Source organism: Notamacropus eugenii, chromosome 7, assembly GCF_028372415.1.
Source record: "Notamacropus eugenii isolate mMacEug1 chromosome 7, mMacEug1.pri_v2, whole genome shotgun sequence".
Classification (NCBI taxonomy): domain Eukaryota; kingdom Metazoa; phylum Chordata; class Mammalia; order Diprotodontia; family Macropodidae; genus Notamacropus; species Notamacropus eugenii.
The window spans coordinates 147739013-147758492 of NC_092878.1; the positions used below are offsets into that span (position 1 = coordinate 147739013).

At 39.8% G+C, this 19480-nt stretch overlaps 1 protein-coding gene across 3 annotated transcripts in view; it reads right to left on the reverse strand.

Moving 5' to 3' along the window:
* The window catches only part of BMP2K (BMP2 inducible kinase), a 110833-nt gene that overhangs the window by 16216 nt on the left and 75137 nt on the right, over nucleotides 1-19480 (reverse strand). For 2 of the 3 annotated variants that reach the window (XM_072623546.1, XM_072623548.1), the window contains 5 exons: nucleotides 16139-16299; nucleotides 11191-11372; nucleotides 6731-6823; nucleotides 5623-5813; nucleotides 3812-3966 (listed from right to left, as the gene is read on the reverse strand). In XM_072623546.1, coding sequence (XP_072479647.1) covers nucleotides 3812-3966; nucleotides 5623-5813; nucleotides 6731-6823; nucleotides 11191-11372; nucleotides 16139-16299 — 782 coding nt within the window. The remainder of the gene's footprint in view (nucleotides 1-3811; nucleotides 3967-5622; nucleotides 5814-6730; nucleotides 6824-11190; nucleotides 11373-16138; nucleotides 16300-19480) is intronic. The other variant, XM_072623547.1, reaches the window with a different exon arrangement.

The following is a 19480-nucleotide window of genomic DNA, read 5'->3' on the forward strand; positions in this document are numbered from 1 at the left end:
CAGCAGAAATCAGACATCTTATTCCTCTCCTCAGCCAAAGAAATCATTTACTTAAGAGCTTGTGCTGGGGAACAAAACAACTTCTTTTCAAGATTTTTAATTTATGTAACAGACTACATAAAAATACAAATATAACTTTACAAATATTAAGATAAACATGTTCCATAATGCCTGCCTAGATAACAAAATATTATTAAAAAGCCAAGTTCAATAGTTTATGTGACCTAAACATGAAAATTAGAGTGTAACTAAGAGGTGTAGTTATAAGAATCATCTGTCATTTCTCAGCCCTTTTAAATCTTTGCTTTCAATTTAAAACATTTTTTAAAATTAAAGAACAAGTTTAAATCCTGGAAGGATAAAAAGTTTTAGTTAATAATGGACATTTAAAACTTTGAACACAGGTCTATTCTACTGTACATCAGAAATGGAAGCCAGTCATACATGAAGCTTTCACAACAGAAAGTCTTTTCAAAAATAGCCAATTACAGGGAAGCACTGGAGATATTCCATCCACTATTTTTACAGAAAATCCAATTATGTAACTGTTTATTTTGTAAATGTCATGTACATGCACTTTCAATTAACCAAATTTACTATTTACACAGTGTTTGATTACATATGATTTAAATATCAAAACCCAAATTTTCTACAAACAAGTGAAAAGACACTACTGTTTTCTAGCAATATTTGCAGCTGCTCAAATAAGTTTTCAGTTCAAAAAAGACTGTTCTCAAAGCATCTATCTAGCTTCTATGAGAGACAATGCATTTGTTATTTATCTTTGGGTTTCTATAAATTAACTTAATCTAAGTCCTTGAATAAAAAGCATTGAAATACACAGACTCTAATTTAAAAAAAAAAAATTATACTGAGGAGATAAATTCAATTATTTTGAACTCAAGTAGGCGTAAATCAAATAGTACATACCCTATAATGAGATAAATTTAAATTAAGCTAGAAACAAAAAGCAATGAAAAATCTAATTTAGTATAAGAATGTTCACCCACACATAATCAAGCATTATCTTGATGCATCAGTAAGATTAGCTGTATTGGCGCTTAAGTATATGTTACAATTCTGATATGTTCAATCACCATTGTAAATTCAGAAAATTTTTCCACACTTTGGAAACAAAACAGATATACTATTTTTTTCCACATAATGTCGTATTTGTAAGGTATAAAGATTATATGGCAGTTAAAATTTACATATAAGATAAGAACCTAGTAATTAAGTGATTCCTACATTTTTAAACATCTAGAATCCCTCAAAGGAAAATTATGCACAGAATAGCTAGGTTCTATGATTATTATCTCATTTAAAAAAAACTTTTTCAGTTAATAGCAACCATTTAAAATTGAAATATAAAATTTTAATGCATTAGCTACATTTCTTCTTTAGCAGGCTAACCAAATATAAACTTTTCTCTATGATTCAGTCATCATTAGGTAGACTACTACCTCACTGCAAGTGTCTAAGATCGTTAATCTGTAATCCGGGGCTTGTCAGAACTATTCATTAATAAACCAATTTCAAATGTTTTACTTCACTCACCGGCATGTGACAGGTTCTGAATTCTTTTCTGTTTACATTCTCATTCAGGTATATGTTCTGAGTGTAACTGAGAATAACAGAAATTTGACCTACAGATACTTTTATTTGGAACTTTGTTACCTTTCTTAGTGAATGAAACTAAAAATGAAACATGAATTATCTAGTCCCGACAATAACAATTCAATATACGGTTGAGTCCTGACTCTTGGGTAAACACTTTAGTTGAGTTTCACACTACAAATATCATTTCATAGACACAAATGCCATGCTGTTGTTGAGTCATTTCAGTCATGTCCTTTTGTGACCCCGTTTGGGGATTTCTTGGCAGATACTGGAGTTTGCTATTTCCTCTTCCAGTTCATCTTACAGATGCAGAAATGGAGGCAGAGTTAAGTGATTTATCCAGGGTCTCACAACTATTAAGCTTCTAAGGCTACATCTGAACTCAGGTCTTCCTGACTCCAGGCCTGACACCTAATTGACCCATAAATGCCATATTTGTTCATAACTAGTGAAAAGAGCAACTGAGTGCACAAAATTTCCCAGCAGTCTAGAAGAAGCAAAGTCGTTTGGTGGTGACACAGCCTAGGTACAGACATGCCAATGTGTACTGTCAACAGAGAAGTTCAAAAGCATACTGACTGCTAAACTGCAAAATACTTTTGAAAAAACAACAAAATCCAGCCTTATAATGTTTAAAACTATTATCAGACTACCAGAAATAAGAATTCTAATTTGGTCTGTTTTTTTCTTTTAAGACAATCCTGGATTTCACTATAATGATTTAAATATTCCTGCACAAGGAGGATTTCCTTTAAAACAGGTGTTGGCAAACTATGGGTGGCACTGTTTTTGTAAAGCCAGACAGCTAAGAAGGGTTTTTACATATCTGAGAAAAAGTTTTACTTGTTTTAAAAAGTAAACCTCATTCTTAGTACAAAGGCTCGAAAGCTGTAGTTAGCCAGCCCTGCTTTAAAGAATCCCCACTTGGTGTGGGGCTCCATACATTGTAAAGTGCTTAATGTGCCAGTTTTTACATAAGAATTCAAAATGTTGCATGATGCTGGTTTTTACCTTAGTATCTTGAAACTTTTGTTTTGCTAAATAGAACCCATTTTCTCAATTGTATTTTGCAGTCAATTTCACTGTTTTTAACCAAGTAACCAGAAGCTGATCCAACAAAAATTTTCATCCCAAATTGCTCATTTTAAGATGATCATTTGGTCTCAAGGGGTGGGGGTCCTTTGGCCTCAAGGCCACATGTGGGCCTCTAGGTCCTTAAGTGTAGCCCTTTGACTGAATCCAAAATTCACAGAACAAATCCTCTTATTAAGAAGGCCTTGGGGCCACAGGTTCCCTACCCTTGGTAGCCATTTTTGGTGCACTTTTCTAATGTAGCATAGTAAAGAGCTTAACTTGGAATGATGTTGTGAAACAAATGGCCAAAGAGGAATAACTTAAAAACTAGGGCTGTAATCTCATTCTTTTTGGTAGGAAGATGTCCGTCTTCAGGATGTCTCATTTACCATCTATTCAGACTCAGTTTTTTAAAAAGGAATCAAATATTCTCCTTCTACCCACGTACAAGAAAACTCTGCCTATAAGATTATGTGTATACATATGTAATGTAAAAAGGCACTTATATATAGTAAAGCCTAAAGTAATGCATGAGGATTTAGAAATACGGAAATAATTAGAAGTAAAACCATTGAGATATCTGACTTGAAGAAGAAAGGAGTTTATTTAGCTATTGCCATGTCAGAACAATAAAGCAGCCCTTACAGTTAGCCACTCATCAGAAGGACGTTACAGAACATTAACATAATGTAGTAGACCATATTTCTTTTAGGCATCTTCAAAGGGCACTTCAGAACCCCCCCTCCTGCTCCCCCACAGAGCCCCCTGTTCAGATGTACAATACAGGAGAGCTGTAAATGACTAATAAAGCAAGCGCCTAACTTGTGTCGCGTTAGTTACGTTTCAACATTGTGTCCATACTGAGTCTCATTTTAACAAGTGACGTGGAGTATTTTGGAGTTAAGAGAGCAAGGCAATTTTCTGCTATCTGAGACTGATACCAAATGGTTGGTTTGGGGACACAACACACTTGGATGATGGACATGAAGGAGAGAAGTTGGACCCTAAGACTGCCCTCCAACGCTCCAAAAGAACTTCCCACACACACGCCCAGACCAGGGGCCCAACCAGAGGCTTCTTTACTGGGAAGCCAGATAAGCCTTCAAGCATCCCTTACTTGATCTCAGAAGGTCAAACTCTCTGTCCAAGAGCTCCTCCTCTGTTAGCTTAGAGAAATTGTCCTCTCCAAAGGGATTCCAGCCGGACATGTCAGGGGGGTTATTGAGGTTTTGATTTGGGAAAGTAGCAGCTGCCTCTGCATCAGGAACTGACCTACGGAGTCAATTAGGCAAGAAGAGTGGAAATTAAAAGTTGGAATATGCATCCTCCTATCACTTACATTTTAAAGTTTAAAACAGTCTTCACCCTCAATTGGCAGCACATAGTGAAAACCAGGGTGACACAGGACTGCTGTGGCTTTGCCCCAGGACAAAGTCATAAGGACTGCTAACAATATTACTCTCTACCAGGTCTTCAACATGTCTGTGCAGGCAAAACTATTTTCATACTGCTATTAGTACAATATATATTTACAGATATAACTCATATAAACAAAAGCACTTTGTGCTCTTTAATAATAATTATGTCAGGTAAGTGGTATGGTGGATAGAACACTGGATCTGGAGTCAAAAAGACCCAAATTCAAATCCTACTGTACTGTAGACACTTAACAGCTGTGGGACCCTGAGCAAGTCACTCAAGCTCTATTTGGTTTAGTTTGCTCATCAAATGAGGATAATAACAGTACCTACCTCCCAGGGCTATACAGATATAAGGATAAAATGAGATGACATTTGTTAAAAAAAAAAACTTCTATACCAAGCTCTTTATGAGAGAAGGGGGAAGACAAAGGGAGGAAGCCTAGGGACAGGGGAAGAGAGGGAGATGGAGGGAGCACTTCTCCTGCCGGGGCTTAGCTAGAACTCTCCCATCACAAAGCTCTGGGCTGGATTCAGTTGTACATCAAGGTCCGGAGAGGTAGCTGATTATTTCAGGCAATGACAAGAAGTTTCTGTGCAGCACCACCTGTCTACATCCCCTCAAACTGATCCGAGGGCCAGTTTACACTTCTGATTGATTTGATGGGTTAAGCAGGGCTGACCGATTGGCCATGGCCACAAGCACCATGCCCCAGTTAGTAAACATGATGGGTGGTATTCAGAGCCTGATTTCCTGGGCCTCAGTGAGCCAGGGGCCCCTTCTTATTCCATCTTTCTATAGTTTACCTCTCCCACAGAGTGGGAACTCCTTGAGGGCAAGGGTAAGAGCAGCTTTGTCCCTGTCACTGCATCCCCATTATCTCCATGGGACAAAAGGGACGGCTTTGGGCACAAGAAGCATGTACTAAGTGGCTGCTAACCTGATTGACAGCAATGCACTACAGCAACCTTTTTGTCGAGGTACTATCAACAACGGTATGGATTTTTTTCAACAGTAGAAATTATGTATAAATATATACCCGTGTGTGAATGGTGGGTGGAGACAGAAACTTTTGAGAAAATTTTAAAAGCGAAGAGTTGGATGACAGCAAGAAAAATTTATGACTAAGAGAAGAATTCAAAATAAAATGGATGACCTACATTTAGGATGGAAAAACAAGCATGCTTTTAACTAGTGGGAGTTTTGATGCTTTGGTTTTTTTCTTTTAAGGTGGAGTTTTTGCTTGTGTTCCATTTCCTTTTTCGAATTCTGTAGTCTTCATCGTACATGAGTGACTTATATGGCAAAGCGGTAGTAGGGACAGTTAAGCCTTGTTTACAAGTACCTCTTGTAAACAGACTTAGGAAAAAAGAAGGATTAAAAAAGAGAGAAAGGGAAAGGGATATGTTCCATGAGATAAGCACACTCTAGAAACTTCCTTGTATCCCTCAGTAGGAGTACTATTTTAAGGTTACCTCCACATAAACCTTCTATTAGGAAAATACTTGCCTACTGGCACTGTAAGAAGAGTCTATTATGGCTCCAAATTGGGAAGGGAGAGAGGAAGGGCAGGAAGCTAAGGCTGGTGAGAACTCTGGAGGGGAGGTGAGATACTCGGGGGAACGCTGCTGCTGTGGCTGCTGCTGCCGCTGCTGCACAACCATCTGCTGCTGGAAGAAAGCTTGCTGATACTGCTGCATCTGAAAGAAGGAGATTCCATCACAAGAAGGCTCAGATCCTGAAAAGCCTTAACTAAGGTTCCACAACTTGTCACATCGTTATGTTCTTTTGGTGAAGGCTTATTCCTGAGGGGCTTCAGGGACGAACGTCAGTCCTAAGTGCTGCCAACAGAAAGCCTGGGCCCACTCAACACAACTGAGCCAAACGTAACAAAAGGGAATAGCCATCTTACGTTGAAGGCGAAACATATCAAATTATTCTCTGAAATAAAGACACTTTCCTTTATGTTTGTACCAAAGGATTTCTGGAGTTCATCAAAACAGCATGCAAATATCAAAGAACCTGTAAGTGTGGTCCTTTGCCATATTGCAACTGTACACGGCCTACTGGTTACCTAATGTACAAATTCATGTGTCAAATTCAGATAATTAAATCAAATTTAAGGAAATATCTTTTTTTTAATTGTTGTTGTTTTGGGAAAAGCATCCTTGCCAAATAACTATCCTGAATGTGTTATAAAAAACTATGGTGAACATTAAGAGAAAGAACTATGGAGTCTGACTGCAGATTGAAACATACTATTTTCACTTTTTTGCTTGTTTCTTTTTTTATGACTTTTCTATTTTGTTCTGATTCTTCTTTCACAGTGTGACTAATGTGGAAATATGTTTAACATGACTGTATATGTATAACCCATATCAAATCACTTGCTTGATTGAGGGAGAAAAATCTGGAGCTCAAAATTTTATAGAAATAAATGTTGAAAACTACCTTTACATGTAATCGGAAAAATACTATTAAGGAAAAAAAATACTTGGAAGATATTAAAAAAATTATGGTGAATTGTAACATCACGATTTTACACCTTTCAAAATGTATATACGATTACAATCTATTAGATTTAAAAAGAATATTACAGAAACTACACAACTCTTACCATTGCAGGGTACTGGGATGCAGAAGATTGCTGCTGATACATTGAATGCATTAAAAACTGCTGCTGGACTATCTGCTGCTGCTGCATTGCCTGCTGATACCAGAGGGAAAACACAAACAAAAACAGGCAACTAATCAATACTGACAAATCAATCCATCAACAAACATTTATTACGCATTTCACCAGGCACAGTACTAGCAAGTGAGAATACAAAAACAAAACAGTCATCACCAGCATTTACCGAGAGCTTTAAGAATCCCTCATGATCTCAGCTGGGCTTCACCAGCCCTGCTATGTAGCAGCTACTGATGTTCCCTTTGCAGATGAGGAAACTGAGGCAGACAGGTAAAGTGACTTGCTCAGCATCACAGTGCTAATGTCTGAAACAGAATTTGAACTGAAATATTCCTGACCACAAGTTCAACACTGTCTGTAGTACTCCATCAGGAGAAACATGTATGTACACACTGATAGGAAAGTGGACAGGTATCAGACCTGTGATTTAGGGAACCATCACTGAAGAGATCACTCGACTAACACAAGTAACCATGTTCTCTGCAAGGTGACAGGCAGCACAGGTCACAGGCTGAACACTGCCCTGCTGCTGACCTCCACAGAGTACAGCTGGGAGTAACAGGCAGCAGAGAGCGAGAATTGGTAAGAAAACCTACCTCTGCCACTTACTGTGGACAAGTCTCTATACCTCTTGGGGCCTAAATTTCCTCATCCACAAAACAAGGAGGCTATTTTACACCTACATAAAGGGACTTCTTAAGTCCCAAGTCTAATGGTAGGCTTCTATGAGGGAACTCTCACACTACAAAATTACAGATCTTAAAATACACAAATATTGAAGTAATGCCAGTTAAATCCGAATCATGAGTATATATACAAATATTCAAGATTTTAAGAGTACATTTAACATCAAAATATTAACATTAAGAACACGGTGAAGTTTTCTGTGGAGGTTTGCTTACACACACAGAGACATACACATCTAAGACACAAGCAGTCTCCTTCTGTTAAATCCAGACCTTTGACAAAAGCAGCATCTCCTAAGGTCCCTGCAACGTACGCTAGATTTTCCTAATAATTTAACTGTGTATGATAATTAAATAGTTAATTCATTGCCTCAGCTTCATGGTCACCCAGTGTAGAAACAGTGAGGCATTCCTCAAATCTGCTATGCCAATGTCTACCATGGCAAACGCAGAGGAAGGGAATCTGGACCCAACTGAATCAGTGCTGTATCCTGGCTGAAAATTCTTTCCATGCTACTGCTAAGTGAACTTTTTGTTAGCTGTTAGCTGTTAGCTGGTGTGGTGAGAGGAAGGAAAGCCCAGGGAGATGAGAGGCACTGACACAGAACCCTTGCACTCTCCAGCAAGATGCCTCTTACCATCAATCACAAGTCTTCTCAATGGGACAGAGAGCATGAGGCTACTGAACTAGTAAGATTAGGAAGTACACTGATCACAGGCATACAGCAAGAGACAAATGGACTTTGGGAATCTAAGAACTATGCCAGGAAGATGATAAAAATTCTAAAAGGCTTTTGTTACATTTGCTTAACTTTCTATTTGGGGGTGACTATGACCTCAAGATGCACCAGCTATGGCAGCCTCGGGCCTCCCTGAAGCCTGTCATTTGAGGATTGTCCAAAAAATGTGCTACATGGACTATCTGAGACTACATTTGGCATTTAAAACTCTACCGAGTGGCCTTACAATTAGAAGTACACATTTGACTGAATGGCTAGAAACAAAGAGTATATGTAAATGGCTAAAAGTCAACATGGAAAGTGGTCTCCAGTGGAGGAACCCAAGGATCGATATTGGGTCCTCCCCTGCTGAGCACTTTTAGCAATGACTTGGAGAGAGAAGTAGATGCTATCAATTACGTAGATGAGACAAAGCTGTGAATGGCAGTTAACAGGCAAATTTAGGCTGGAGACCCAAAAACCTTCCCCACAGTTAGAGCTACCCAAGACAGAATAGGTTGTCTCGAGAGGTGGTGTGCTTCCACCTTAGAGGATGTTAAGTGGCACCTGGACAACTGCCTTGTGCGCTGGCTGGACCAGACAGAGAAGTCTTCCCACTTCCAGACCCAGGGCCTTTGTTGAGACTCCAAGTGCAAAGCATCAGCAGCATCTGACCTCCCCCAGCAACTCAGGGAAGTTCCCAAATTAAAGACATGGATAGACGCTGGTCTGCTGAGGAGGGTGAGCAGTGAAAGAAAGACAAGTGACCCCTCGCTTCCCTGCAATGTGCAGGACTCTGGGTCCAGGTGTGGTTCAGGGCTAAAGCACTTAGGATGGAGAGTCTGTATCAGCCAAAAATCACGCACCTACCACATGCTAAATGTCAAGGAGACAAAGAATTGGCAAAAAACAAATAGCCCCTGCTCTCAAGGAGCTCATAGCCTAATGCGGGGAGGCAGCTTTCAAACAACTATGCATAAACAAGATACATAAAGGATATACTGAGGGTATTCTTACAGGGAATACAGAAATTATGCACCAAAGATAAAACAACTTCAAGGGTTCTATGGTCTAGGATACCAGAATCTAAAAGAAGGTTAAAAAAGAAAAAAGATAAAGTTCTAGAAACCTTCCTTATTCTATCTTCTACAAAGAGTTGCCTGGGCATCCAGGTCCTGATACACCCATGAGGAACAGTGCAAGTCTTCCTGAACAGGAGGGTTTCCCCTTGGATTCTTCTTCCTGGCATATATGAGTGTGTGAGTGTGGGAGAAACACACCTTGCTTTCTAAAGAGACATGGAAAGGGAAACTATCTCTAGCACTATGAGAAATATTTTATCTTGTAGGAAGGGAATTCCTTAACATACTTGAAAAAAATCCTAAGTCTCTGAATAAAGGTGAGGGAGAATCTTTACCCAGCCCCCACAGAAGAGTTCCCCTAATACAAGCTTCGAGAATGGAAAAGATCTAGTATCTCTACCAACACTACAACTAACCTAGAAGGGTCAGAAGAGAGGGAAATTCTGGCTGCTGGGCCAAGGAATACTGAGTGGGGAGTGGATGATGAGGAGAGCCTTGGTATCAACTCAAGCCCCAAAAGGGGAAGCATAACTACATTATGATCTTGGACCATGATAAAGATTGGGGCTGTGCTGGAAATGTCATCATCTGTGCCACGGTCCTTTTGTGGGGCTGTTCCCGATCATCATCACTGCTTTCACTGTTAACTGCCACCCAGCTCCTTCTTCTCAATCCTCATCTCCCACATGGACCAGATCATTAAGAGCTGAGTTCAGCCATTCTGAAGAGAAGGGCCTGGGATTTTTTGTCCCTGTTCTCCTCCACATTCAGATATCCCTTCAGGAGAATACTACATCACACGATGTCTTTTCTGGCTTTGTTTCTGCATTAGCCTTGCTATTCTAATGCTGCCTATGACAGGTTTCTCTTATCTCTTAGGTCAGAGTTGCCCTCTGTCAGCCCTAGAGTGGTGAAAGGCACTAAAGACTTTGCCACCAAGCAACGTCTGGTCATGTCCCTTTCGTACAGGTTAGACTAGTTTTTCCCTGCAACACAAGGAAACCATCCTAGAAACCTAAAGAGTTTAGGGAATAATGCTCAAATCACTGACTTATTGGAATATTTTCCATGCCATTAAATAAACTGCCTTTAAAAAAAAATTAGCTGGTTAACAAGTGTCTCATTTCATTCCAGTGTGGAACCACCAAACCTACCTGAGTTGGTTTATTAAAAGCACCTCCTTCCTTCTGTCCCCACACAACTGAAAAGCAAACTCACCAGAGAAAAGTTATGAGCTGCCTACCACTATCCCATTTCCTTCTGCACCCCCAACACCATGTTCTGCCTGTTCCTTGGGCCATTTGTTATTTTGTCTGCTTCCAGGTCAAAGGACACAAGTCAGAGACTTTTTCTTTTTCTTCTGCAGGGTGGGGAAGTCTGAAAAAGAATTACTAACACATATGGTTTCCCAGATGAAATCAGCTCTCAATGCTCTGGACGGTAACTATTACAACCCACCAAAATAGTGTATTATTTCACTAGTAATCTGAGGGTTCTGCTAAGTTAGGTAAAGCAGAGGGTAGGAAGGTGCTTCTATGGATATACCCATGTTAATTTTCTCTCCAAAGGAATTTTGCTGTTTGCTAAGATATATTTCTACTATCAAGATGAAGCAGGGTTTTTTATAAAGACCAGAGGGCTTATGAGTATAAGAAATGCTTATTAGGTCTCTCACTCCAGAAAGATAGGTTCTAATATCACTATTCTGATATAGCAAGAGTTTTAAAAAATAAATACAAAGAAATACAAACCAAATGCAGACCACATTTCAAAACCACTCCCCTGAGATATGACACATACAAAATACTGGCCAACAACTAGACAGGCACCTACTGTTTGGAACACAATAAACCAACTTCACAATACAAGTGAAACTTCTAAAACAGTAAGTCTGTTACCTGCTGAACATATGCATCCTGGAATAGCTGGGGCTGCTGGGAGTGGTAAGGGGGATGTGCGTGATGGAGCTGCTGCAGTCTCCAGTCTCCCTGCTGCAGCTGCTGCAGCACTCTATGCTGCTGTGGAAGTGGCTGACCCTGAGGCAACACCATCTCTTGACTGTTTCCAAGTTTCAACGTTCCTAAAAGATATTTGTGAAGGCTTTTGTTAACTTGTTTCAAAAGTGTAGCCCCCACTCCTCGTTCAGTCCTCCTTCAGTGCAATTCTTGCCCTTATCTACTTTCTCCAAAGTAGGACTGACAACCAGTGGAGATACACTACTTGGGTCTGCTAAGCCTTCAAATTCACTGTTTTCTTAAGTATTAAAAACAATTGTCATACCTGCACACTGGCAACCTACATACCCGGTCAGGCCCTGCTGGTGGCTGGAGGTAAATAAGTGTCAAAATCTTGGATCAGAAAAATGGCTTTTGAGGATTTTCCCAAATACTAGCAACAAACTGTGAACTACACACACACACGCAGACACACACACACAGACACAGACACACACACACAGACGCAGACACACACACACACACACACACGGAAAAGAGGGGAGGAAGAGAAGGGGAAGGGAAAGGAAAAGAAATATTCCATAGGCTGGCAACCCTGGTCCTGGCTTCTTCTGAGATGTGCACAACAGAAGCTTCTGCCACTGACAGAGCCAAGAATGTCTCCAGCCTTCCTGACCCAATCTCACAATCCTATTACAGCCTTTTCTTATGGTTCAGAGACAAGGGCCAAGACTAATAATCCAAACCCCAACTCATCATTTCTAAAATATAAAGTTAAAAATTTTTTAAATGCAAAGATTCTACAATATATATACATTCTAAAGTCCTTTTCAAAAATAAGTTGGAGGGAACATTTTCTTAGACAAGAAGAATAATAAAGAAAATTCAACTCTAAAAGTATTTTTTAAAAGACTTGTTCTGAAATTCATTACATAGCTTTGGTAACAGAATAAAAATCAGATTAAGGAACAGGAATTTCTGTTTACTTGAAAAAAGAATACTGGGGGCGGAGCCAAGATGGCGGAGTAGAAAGACACACATATACTAGCTCCAAACCCACAGCCCATAAAATATCTGTAAAAAAAGAACTCCCAACAAATTCTGGAGCAGCAGAAGCCACAGAACAACAGAGCAGATAAGATTTCTGTTCCAGAGAGCCCTGAAAACCTCTCGCAAAAGGTCCATCACACCCTGGACCCGGAGCCGAGCCCAGCCTGCCTTGGCCGCACAGCACCAAGAGGAGCAGATCTGAGCAGGCTTCAGGGACAGAATCTCCAGTGGCCACGCGGGTCCCTCCACCCACGGGCCCCAAAGGTTGGTGAGAGGGTCTTCTCAGCTTGCCAAGAGGGGAGTGGGGCGCCCCCATAACTCAGGCCCCCTCGGGAGGCAGCAGCGGAGGCAGGAGCAGACCCAGGCTCCCCAAGCACGGAGGAGAGGAGCCCTGATCCATTGCTGAAGGTCTCTGCATAAACCCCCTGAGGGAACTGAGCCCTTGAGGCTGCCCTGCCCCCACCTGAGCACCTGAACTTAATCTCACACTGAATAGCAGCCACGCCCCCCACCCAAAGCCCTGAGGCTGGGAAGCAGCATTTGAATCTCAGACCCCAAGCACTGGCTGGGAGGATCCTGAGGCAAAGTGGGTGTGAAGAGAATATTCAGAAGTTAAGTCACTGGCTGGGAAAATGCCCAGAAAAAGGAAAAGAAATAAGACTATAGAAGGTTACTTTCTTGGTGAACAGGCATTTCCTCCCTTCCTTTCTGATGAGGAAGAACAATGCTTACCATCAGGGAAAGACACAGAAGTCAAGGCTTCTGTATCCCAGCCCACTCAATGGGCTCAGGCCATGGAAGAGCTCAAAAAGGATTTTGAAAATCAAGTCAGAGAGGTGGAGTAAAAGCTGGGAAGAGAAATGAGAGAGATGCAGGCAAAGCATGAACAGCAGGTCAGCATCATGCTAAAGGAGATCCAAAAAAATGCTAAAGAAAATAACACCTTGAAAAACAGGCTAACTCAATTTGCAAAAGAGGTTCAAAAAGCCAATGAGGAGAAGAATGCTTTCAAAAGCAGAATTAGCCAAATGGAAAAGGAGGTTCAAAAGCTCACTGAAGAAAATAGATCTTTCAAAATTAGAATGGAACAGATGGAGGCTAAGGACTTTATGAGAAAGCAAGGAATCACAAAACAAAACCAAAAGAATGAAAAAATGGAAAACAATGTGAAATATCTCATTGGAAAAACAAATGACCTGGAAAATAGATCCAGGAGAGACAATTTAAAAATTATGGGACTATCTGAAAGCCATGATCAATAAAAGAGCCTAGACATCATCTTTCATGAAATTATCAAGGAAAACTGCCCTGAGATTCTAGAACCAGAGGGCAAAATAAGTATTCAAGGAATCCACAGATCACCGCCTGAAAGAGATCCAAAAAGAGAAACTCCTAGGAACATTGTGGCCAAATTCCAGAGTTCCCAGGTCAAGGAGAAAATATTGCAAGCAGTTAGAAAGAAACAATTCAAGTATTGTGGAAATACAATCAGGATAACACAAGATCTAGCAGCTTCTATATTAAGGGATCGAAGGGCATGGAATAGGATATTCCAGAAGTCAAAGGAACTAGGACTATAACCAAGAATCACCTACACAGCAAAACTGACTATAATACTTAAGGGGAAAAATGGTCTTTCAACAAAATAGAGGACTTTCAAGCATTCTTGATGAAAAGACCAGAGCTGAAAAAAAAATTTGACTTTCAAACACAAGAATGAAGAGAAGAATGAAAAGGTAAACAGCAAAGAGAAGTCATAAGGGACTTACTAAAGTTGAACTGTTTACATTCCTACATGGAAAGACAATATTTGTAACTCTTGAAACTTTTCAGTATCTGGGTAGTTAGTGGGATTACACACGCACACGCACACGCACATGCACATGCACACACACATAGAGACAGAGTGCACAGAGTGAATTGAAGAGGATGGGATCATATCTTAAAACAATGAAATCAAGCAGTGAGAGAGATATATTGGGAGGAGAAAGGGAGAAATGGAATGGGGCAAATTATCTCTCATAAAAGAGGCAAGCAAAAGACTTTTTAGTGAAGGGAAAAAGAGGGGAGGTGAGAGAAAAACATGAAGTTTACTCTCATCACATTCCACTAAAGGAAGGAATAAAATGCACACTCATTTTGGTATGAAAACCTATCTTACAATACAGAAAAGTGGGGGAGAAGGGGATAAGCAGGGTGGGGGGGATGATGGAAGGGAGGACATGGGGAAGAGGGAGCAATTTGAGGTCAACACTCATGGGGAGGGATAGGATCAAAAGAGAGAATAGAAGTAATGGGGGACAGGATAGGATGGAGGGAAATATAGTTAGTCTTATACAACACGACTATTACGGAAGTCATTTGCAAAACTACACAGATATGGCCTACATTGAATTGCTTGCCTTCTAAAGGGAAGAGGTGGGGAGGGAGGGAGGAAGAGAAACTGGAACTCAAAGTTTTAGGAACAACTGTCGAGTACTGTTCTTGCTACTAGGAAACAAGAAATACAGGTAAAGGGGTATAGAAAGTTATTTGGCCCTACAGGACAAAAGAAAAGATGGAGACAAGGGCAGAGAGGGATGATAGAAGAGAAGGCAGATTGGTGATAGGGGCAATTAGAATGCTCGGTGTTTTGGGGTGAGGGGAGGGGAGAAAAGGGGAGAAAATTTGGAACCCAAAATTTTGTGAAAATGAATGTTAAAAGTTAAATAAAAAATAAATAAAATTTAAAAAAAAGAAAAAAGAATACTATACTAAAAAATATAATTCATACTCTAGAATTAATTTTCTTTAATTAATCTCAACAGGAACTCAAGTATAGTTTCAAACAAATAAAAAGCCAGCTGATAATGCTCTTGTAATGCCTGCCTCACAGTTACCCTCTTTGGAAGACAGGCTTTGAAATTCACAAATATAAAGCTACTGAAACATGTCAAACTGACTCCCAAGGGACCTCATATTTTAAAATTTCCTTTTATTAGGTGCAGAATAATCGTATTGCCTTCCTTTATCTACTTCCTTCAAATAAAAGAAAAATATCAATGTTCATATAACTATAACTTAACAGTTTTAATGGGAACAAATAACTGCATAAGAAATAGTTTTTGAAAAGGCAATCAGTTATTTCAGTTCCGAAATGCAAGTAAATGCTTAGTAAAGTAGCTGTGGCTACTTTATAATATTCACAGCTGTATCATCTTTTTCATACCTTTCCCACTTTCCTCAATCAGTTACAGGAAGCACTGGGAAGGAAGGAAGGGATGGTGACAGAGTAACAACACAGCTAAGGGAAAGATGAAACATGCCAATGCTTGTATGGTGCCATTTATACTAAATGAGGAGAATGACAGTTTAGTGCCAGCCTAACTTTCAGGTCACTCTGCAGCACAACATCCAAGATCCTAAATTAATGAGGTCAAAAATAAGTTACCTTGTGCATATCTGACTATAAAACAACATTCACTACCTACAGATTATGAACAATTGTGGTAAGTTTTAAAAAGGAATAATTTAGTATTGCCAACACTTAGAAAATCAGTATAATTCCTGTGGCACTAGGTAATCTCTAGACTAAGCCAAATTTCTGGGAACAAGGCAGAAAAGAGAAAGAGGCCAGTCCACTGGCCAGGGAGCTCCATTCCAGACCCTATCACTACCCTAATATCAGTTAATGAGTCTGAAGACCACATTGGTTACATTCAGATGGACACGCTTTGGTTTGATGGTCTGGTTTACCACTCCTTCACATCTGGCTTAAAATATGAACTCCAACAAGCCATATAGGTCTAACTAAAGTAGGTAGAAAGTGAATTATTCAATCCCATAGGGAAAAGCCACATACCTTTTAGCCGATGGTTACCAATTTCACCAGGAACAGGTACTTTCACAGGTGTGGCCGAGTTCTGAATCCCGAGCACACTAGGAACGGCAGTGCTTGAATTAGCCTTTGGTCTCTGTCTTGGTGCAATTGAGGTTTCTGTTGGTCCAATGGTATCTGTTATTCTAAAAGAGAATAAACTGCATTCAGATATTACGTGTCTGAAGATTACTGAAATGATTACTTATTTACATAGTACTCCACTAATGACACTCAGGACAATCCCAAAGGTCACCTAACTGGAGGGTCACTTGTCTCAGGGTTTCAACTGGTAGGAATATAAAATTAAGAAAAGGAAACTAAAGTTATCTGCATCCTTTAGACCAACTGTCAGGACCATGGGCAAAAGAGGAAGCCAAAGGGTTATTTCCTTCTAACCTATCCTCCACAACCCATGAGGGACTGATGAGTGGCAAGAAGACCCCACCACCACTGCACTATCAGAAACTTCTTCCTCTCTTGTATTCTTCTTTTATCCCTTCTCCCCTAGTCAGGGAGCCCCAAACCTATCAACATCTTAGAGAGAAGGGAATCACCAGCTCTATTTCTTCTGGTGAGATGGCAGAGCACCAGACTAGGCATTACTATCTGCCCTCATCTACCCCCTACAGATCCCTGGCACTGCTGCCTAACTTTACTGATGAAACATAATAAATTATCCTGGGACTTGCCTTCTGCCCAGCCATTTGATTTTGGGGTGTGTTTATCCACCCTACACTTCAATTTTGCTGTTTCTTGGAATTAGAGTGAGTTCCTTGAGGGCAGGGATAGTCCAGCTTTTTCTGTTTGTATCTCCAGCACTAGATACAGCACTTGGTGAATAGCGCAGGTATTTAAAAACTGGTTTTATCATTTGTGCATTCATTTACTCTACTTCAATCTGGTACTAGGGATAGCAATGAAAAGTGTTCACATCAATCAGCTTCACTGAAGCAACAAAATACCTTCTCAATAAATTATTTCAAGAGACACACATCTCAGAGACCTACCCAGTGCTAATTTTTCTCCTGAACTCCAGGCTTGTACCACCAACTGCCTGCTGGCCACCTCTACCATGATATGCCATCAGCTCAAATTTGGTAAATCCAATAAAAAGATCATCTTCCTCTCTAAACCTTATGCTCCATACTGTCCTTTTTCTGCTGAGTGTGCAAATATTATCTTTTACAAAAGAGAAACATGGAGCCCAAAGAACAGCTATTCATCCAGGGTCATAAAGCTGGTGAGTAGCAGAACTGATGCTTCAACTAGTTTCCTGATTCCCAGTTCAATGACAAACAACTGTACATGTACAGCTTCAGGGGAAAAATTAGCTAAGCTTAGATTAAGAAAACAAGAAACCATTCCCTAAAGATTTGAATGTGTAGGAAGATCCACATGTATTTTACTATGCTTGTTGAAATGGACAGTAGAGTTCTGAAAATTCCCAACAGATATTTTTGAATAAACATTTCAGCAGCTAGTCAGAATGATCTAATAAATATCTTTGTTCAACAGTAATTTTTTGTGGAATTCTTAGCTCATCAGAACATTTCTGGAGAAAAGTGGAGGCAACAAGTAGAGTTCAAATCACTCAAAGTTGCAGAATGAAAAAGTCAGCCACTCCCTGGGAGACAGTACAGTTCAGTAGGAAAGCTAAATGTGGAAAAAATCAGATGTGCATTCAAATTTCAGTTCTGGGATTCTCTCCCTGCATGACTTTAGGCAAGGAAACAACAGGGTGGGAATAAATGACCACTCATTTGAATCTGGAGATCTGGGATCTTATATATGCATATATGCACACACACATATATATACACACATATATACATACGCACATAAATATACTTACACATACAATCATACATACGTATATTATTCCCTTCAACTCTCCTAACACTGAAAAAGGTCTCATGGGTTACAAATACCATCTCTTTCCAGATGAGAAAGTTTATAGAAACTACTGATGCTACTTCTGATGACTACCTTAGTGATATCCTTCATTCTCTGCTATTTTTAGGCTTCTGAAGTAGGTAGCAAAGAGGCTGGAATAATATGTGGTGAAATACATAGCATAAAATAGGACAGAACCTTCTGAATGTAAAGATTTATTTTTCATTTTAATAATTCCCTGTTTTTAAAAAAAATCAAAGCTATATACAGCATGTATACTTGGCTTCAAACAAACCTTGATTTACAGAAAACACAAATTAAAGCATGATTATACTCATTTTTACAAAGGATTTAACCAAACCTTTAAGAACTCAGCTGCATTTAAAACATCTGATTTCCTAAAATCAAATTGTAGACACAGCTATTACATAGAACTTAAAGCAAAATATCTGATAATCTCAGTGCTTCCTTAACATCTGCACGCACCACAAGAGGGAGCTCTATTACAATGTTCTCTTGGATACAAAAAAAGACAAAGAGAATCACAGAATCTGATTTTTTTTTACACACAAAACAAATCCATTTATAAATTTAGCTTTATGATTTATTTTCAAAATTACTGAAACCCAATCTTTTCACATAAAAAAGCTTATGCATATTACAACTTAATTGCGTTGAAGCATTACGCACACGGTACTGCAGTACCATGCTAGGTGCCCTGGGTATAAGGCACAAGCAATCCTGATGCTTCATGAGTTTACAAACTCAGCAGGTTTGTAAGGACATACAACATAGGCACATGCCATGATAAATTACAAAACAACACAAGAAACAGGTAGCAAAAAAGATAGGCAGACAGTGTATGCTAGAAAGCTAAGGTAAGGATGGAAATCGTTCTTCACCTGGCTTACTTAGAAGATCCTTCATGGAGGAGGTGGTCTGAGCTGAGCCTCAGAAGACTGGTATAAATGTGACAGAAAGAGAACAGAAGAATCCTAACAGGTGAAGGAATGAAGCGGAAGAGGCAAAACATCAAACACGGACAGTAAGCTATCAGTTAGGCTAGAGGAGAGGCTTCATGTAGAAATTGAAAGGCAATAACAATAACTGATATCTGAATATTTAAATTAAGGAATTTACATTATTTTAAATTCTCGAGAGCTTTCAAAGCAGTTTCTTCATGTTTTACTTTAAGAGCTTCTCAGAAGAGCCCTGAGGGAGGAAAGGCGTTATCATCCTAAACTGACAGAAAAGGCAAAGGAAGGCCAAAGAAGCGAAGGGGATCATGCCCACAGCCCCTGGCTGGTCGGTGAAGGGGCTGGAAAAGAGCTTAAGGAGTTAGAGTTGTGCCCTGTATCCTGCTGGCCCGTAATGTTATTATGAGGTTAATGGTAAGGCCATTAATAGGGCACTGGGTCATGAGGGGTCTTG